Genomic DNA, 4,511 nt, shown 5'->3' on the forward strand with positions numbered 1-4,511 from the left:
CTGGTTTGGGGTACTACACCATGGCAACTTGATGTGTAATGAGACTGTGTCACCCGTGACCACGGTTGCTTCACTGTGACACAAGTTTCCTTCCTCCTCTAGCATCAACGCACACAGCTGCTGCTCTTACTTCTTGGTTTCGGTGTCCTGTATCTGCAGAAGGAAAGGTTGCTTTTCCTTGACTTCCATGTGCTCAGACGTCCTAGAACACACCCTGGCGTGGCCAGCACAGCCTGAGAAACAGAAAAGTGCCCCTCGCGTGCTCCTTTCGTAATTATTTTTGTACTGGTCCAGACCAGCCCTCCCCACCCAGACCACGTCAACCCTGCCATCCATCTTCTGTCTCACACTGCTGTGCCTTTGCTGACGCACAGCTTTCCAGAATATGAGAAAAACTCCTTTTAATCTGTCTCTCCTGGCTGGTGTGATGCCACCTCATCCAGTCCAGGCTCAAAACGCTTTGCTCCCTCCTCAAACAAGACTGCCGTTTTGAAAAGTAGCGTCCGTGTTCTCATAGTTGCCCAAAGCAGAAGCAAGAAATTGCTACCACGGGTCATCTCAGCGTACAGGAGCGTGTACTCACATCATACAAAGGACAAGAGCTTTCTCCTGCCACTGTGCCCCCGACAGAAAGGGTAAATGCAAACGTGGCTATATAAATATATACACATCTTTTCTTCATCAAGCAGGTTGAGTTTTAGCTTCCTGGTTGCACCCCATGGAAAATCCGTGATGGAGGAATACAGGGCTGCGAGGGAGGAGCATGTGCGGTCTCCTGAGTCTGTGAACATTTTCTCAGCTTCATCAAGTCAGATATTATCAGAAGTGTTTAGACCTTAAGCTGGTTAGACATGCTCTTTAATTACAGGTCTAACTGCAAATATAGTAGATGATGGTAAGAAATTAATTGAACAGATGAAGCTCTAGGCCATGACTAATAAACAACCACAAGGATATAAAGATTTTCTAACCAAATCCCTGTGTGTAGTAAAATCACCAGCTTCAGGGAAACAGAGATCAGAGTGTTATAGCCTGAAAAGAACCAGATTCAAACTCATACCAAAGACGTTGACATAATTAGATCAACGTTACTGACAAGCAGTAAAAAACCCCGCACGTCTACACGTACCTACGCTGCTAAGCACCATTGTTTTGCTATCGTGAACCATCGATGGCTCTAAGGTAAGGACACGTGTAAAAGCAAATTATCATCATGAAAGAAGCAGAGACCCCCAAATCAAAGGCACGCAGTAACGGCAGAGCCCCCTGGCTGCACACACGAGTCTCCTGGGTTTAATGTTAAATTACATCGCAGCCTAATGAAGCCGCCAACCAACGCCAGTGTCGGTGGAGCCGCCTTTAAGCCATATACAGTGTGTCAGCAATGCTTCCCCCTCCCCGCCCATTGCCCCCACCTCAGGCTCAGGCAGGCAGCACTGCGTGCTCTGCACCCCGCGCTTTGCTGCTACAGACACAAGGACTGGCTCGCTGTCATCAGAGGAGGGCTGCATTTTACAGTGCAGTCTGTTTAATTAAACACAGACTGTGTTTAATTATTCTGGTTGCTTGCATTTGAGGGCTGGATGTTGAACTTGGATGTAACTACAGCAAAGTGCTTCCGTGGGTTTAGCTGAATACTGGGAAGCAGAAGAGATTTCTGACAGCAGAGCAGAAGAAGAACTGAGAGCTGCAGAAGACAGAAGGTGGCATGCAAAATCTGTTGAAAATAATGTTTCCCTAGAGCACAGGTACTCCTCCAAGATGGGTCTAGTGCTCAGTCACTTAATAATACAGATTGTATATAACTAATATTACCTTTAATTAATAACAACACGTCTCATTACAGTTAAGAAGTCACGATGTCATAGTCTCCAAGATTTTCTACTTTGCTAAGTTCCTTTTTTAATCCTCAGGCATATAGTTGTTCACCTGTTTTCAAAGCAGTCTACAGGGAAACGCAGGTGCACGTGACCCTAATCCATGCTTTAATTGAATGCAATTAATCAATTCAACCAATTGCCGTGTGAGAAAGGAGGATCAATCTGTGACATAGAGTGGGATGGTTGAAGGAGGAGCCTGCAGCTCTTGGGAATTACTTGTTTTCAGGGCTGTGTAAATAAATCCCCTACCTCTTAAAGGGGGTATAATGATATAGAAGAGACTGTTTCAGCTGGAAGAGGCCTACAGTGACCATCTGTCTCACACTGGTAATAACAGATTTAGGGTGTTTCATGAATCTTAACTTGCAACGCAGTGAGCTTCACAGAAAAGCTGGTAAGACAACGAGCAGCAAGGACCCTGTTTGTTCAGCTCCTTAGGAGTACTCTCCAGACCCTCCTGTGTGTAACACACGTGTTAATATTTAGTAAGCAATGCAAGCAGGAAAAGGGGAAGAAATAGGTGCTTGGGAATAGAAAGAAATTAACCAAACCTCTTTTTGAAGTAGAATTAATAAGCAGAAGGGGGGGAAAAACTGACTCAGTGGGAAATACGAAATAGAGCAGAAGTAATCTTAAACTCTCCTCTTCACCCTCCTTTAGGACTTCTGCTCTGCCCGCACCTCTGACAGTCATCACTGAGAGGCTTTTTTTCTGAAAAAGAGGAAGGAAAAGCCATCATCAACTGTCCTGGGTTCTCGGTAACAAAGCAAGTGAAGAGAGGCAAGTGTTCCAGATTTATCACCTGGCTTGGAGAGAGCAGCTCTGCTCTGCTCGAGGGGGAGAGGCTGCAGCCGTGGGCAGGATGGAAACGCTGGTGAGAGCAGCTGTACTCATGAGTCCTCTTCTCCTCTGCAATGGTGAGTCCATGGAAGGGTCTCCCGCTCGGGGCAGTTCCCACCCTGGCACTGGTGTGTCTCCGTGTGTTTGTACAGGGGTGGGAATAGAAATAGAGTGAAAAGGCCAATGTCTCTGCATGCTGCTGGCTCGGTCTACAGTTATTTCCAACCCCACAGCTGTGGAGAGCAATGGCATGTGAGGGCTGTGGAAATGCTGCCACATACTTCGAGTACAAAGGTCCCATATACACTGTGACCGTTGTTTCCCAGCGAGCAGCCCAGCACGAAGGGTCTGCTTTAGTTCTCGTGTTCCCAAGAAAGGGGAGGTTTGGAAACCAGGAGAAAAGAGTAAAGAATGGTCTATGGCAGCACAGGTTCAGCCCTAAGAGTGAAAAAAAACATACTGGGACAAAGGTGAGGGACCTCATCCTCACAGGAAGATTACTTTGATCCAGTGGTTATGTTGTTAAACTCAGCTTAGTCTGAGAAAGCAGCCTTTCAGAAGAACAAACGGGCAGCAGAGGAAAGAAAACCACAAAACCAGCGGCTTGCTGTTAACGTGCAGCGCTTTCCAGGAACGAGAGTTCTGCCAGGTGGTGGGGGCAGCTGTGACCGGGGCACTGTGTGGCTCGGCCTTGAGGCAAACTCCTTCCCTCCGGTCTGGTCCTGAGCTCATTCCGAGCCTTTGCTCTGCCCGCAGCGCCTGTGCTGGCAGGTAAGCCCCAGGCAGAGCACAGGAGCCAAACCGCGCACATGGCACACAGCAGTGCCCCTGGCAATCAGTGCCACCCAGTGCCACGCTGGTTCTTTGTTAGCCCATCCCTGAACAAACCGCCCCTCATTGTCACACTGACGGCCCATGCTTTTGATGTGGTGGATCCCTCGTGCTGACGCTCTCACCACTGCTTCATCTCCCAGGAAACGCCTGTACTGCGATTGCTTTTATTTCCATTTTCTTTCTCCATTGTTCCTGCAGCTCTGCTGGACCTGACTGGCTCCAGTCAGATCAAAGGTGTTTGGAAGGACTCCGCCACCTTGCCATGTGCCTACGAGCCTGTGAAGGAGTTTGTGCAGGAAACGGTCGCATGGACAGTGAAACATGACCAGAGCTCTGGCACCATCCTTCGGAGAGATAGCTCTGGCGACCACATTCTCCTGGCCGAGTACAGGGACAGGGTCAGCATCCCGACAGACTCCCCAGGAAATGTTTCTCTCCACATCCAGAACCTCGAGGTCTCTGACAGGGGAGCCTACACTTGCCAGGTCACCTGGAAAGCCCAAAACAACAGCCTGATAGCAAGAGACATCACCACTAAAGTGGAGGTCGTTAAAGGTAAACTCAAGAAGGAGTCTATGCAGGCGTGGAAGGCTTGGCTTGGGAAGGCTTTTAGGAACTGAACAGACCGGGTAGGCAGTGGCCACCCACTTCTGATGCAGGAGTGTTTTGCTGAGTGGTGTCAGACTCCAGAGGGAAGCAGCAAATAGGTCAGAGAGAGGAATTCTGCCCATGATGCCGCGTCCTGCTGGACCGCAGGGAGGATTTGCGGTCTCTCCCTCACCAATTTGTGCCTGGCTCTACCTGTATCTAGCGACGATGTTCCCAAGGGACACTCCTCCTCTCCAAGGGAGAGGAGGTCCCTGGGCTATTGCACTGCTTTCCTCTGACCAAACTCCCCTTTGCCTGGGCAGTGGCAGAGGAAGGGAGAGGACATCAGCCCAGCAGAGCTGTCGTGTA

The 4,511-nt window shown here is 49.1% G+C and overlaps 1 protein-coding gene across 1 annotated transcript in view; it reads left to right on the forward strand.

Annotated features, from left to right (window-relative positions):
- Positions 1–2,742: 2,742 nt before the first annotated feature.
- Positions 2,743–4,511, forward strand: part of LOC104491825 (V-set and immunoglobulin domain-containing protein 4-like) — a gene marked incomplete at its 3' end in the record, with an annotated part of 5,406 nt that continues 3,637 nt past the window's right edge. Inside the window, exons 1-3 of the mRNA XM_010134297.1 lie at positions 2,743–2,797; positions 3,477–3,491; positions 3,753–4,164. Coding sequence (XP_010132599.1) covers positions 2,743–2,797; positions 3,477–3,491; positions 3,753–4,164 — 482 coding nt within the window. The remainder of the gene's footprint in view (positions 2,798–3,476; positions 3,492–3,752; positions 4,165–4,511) is intronic.

The sequence above is a fragment of the Buceros rhinoceros genome, unplaced genomic scaffold (assembly GCF_000710305.1).
Source record: "Buceros rhinoceros silvestris isolate BGI_N320 unplaced genomic scaffold, ASM71030v1 scaffold26134, whole genome shotgun sequence".
Lineage (NCBI taxonomy): Eukaryota > Metazoa > Chordata > Aves > Bucerotiformes > Bucerotidae > Buceros > Buceros rhinoceros.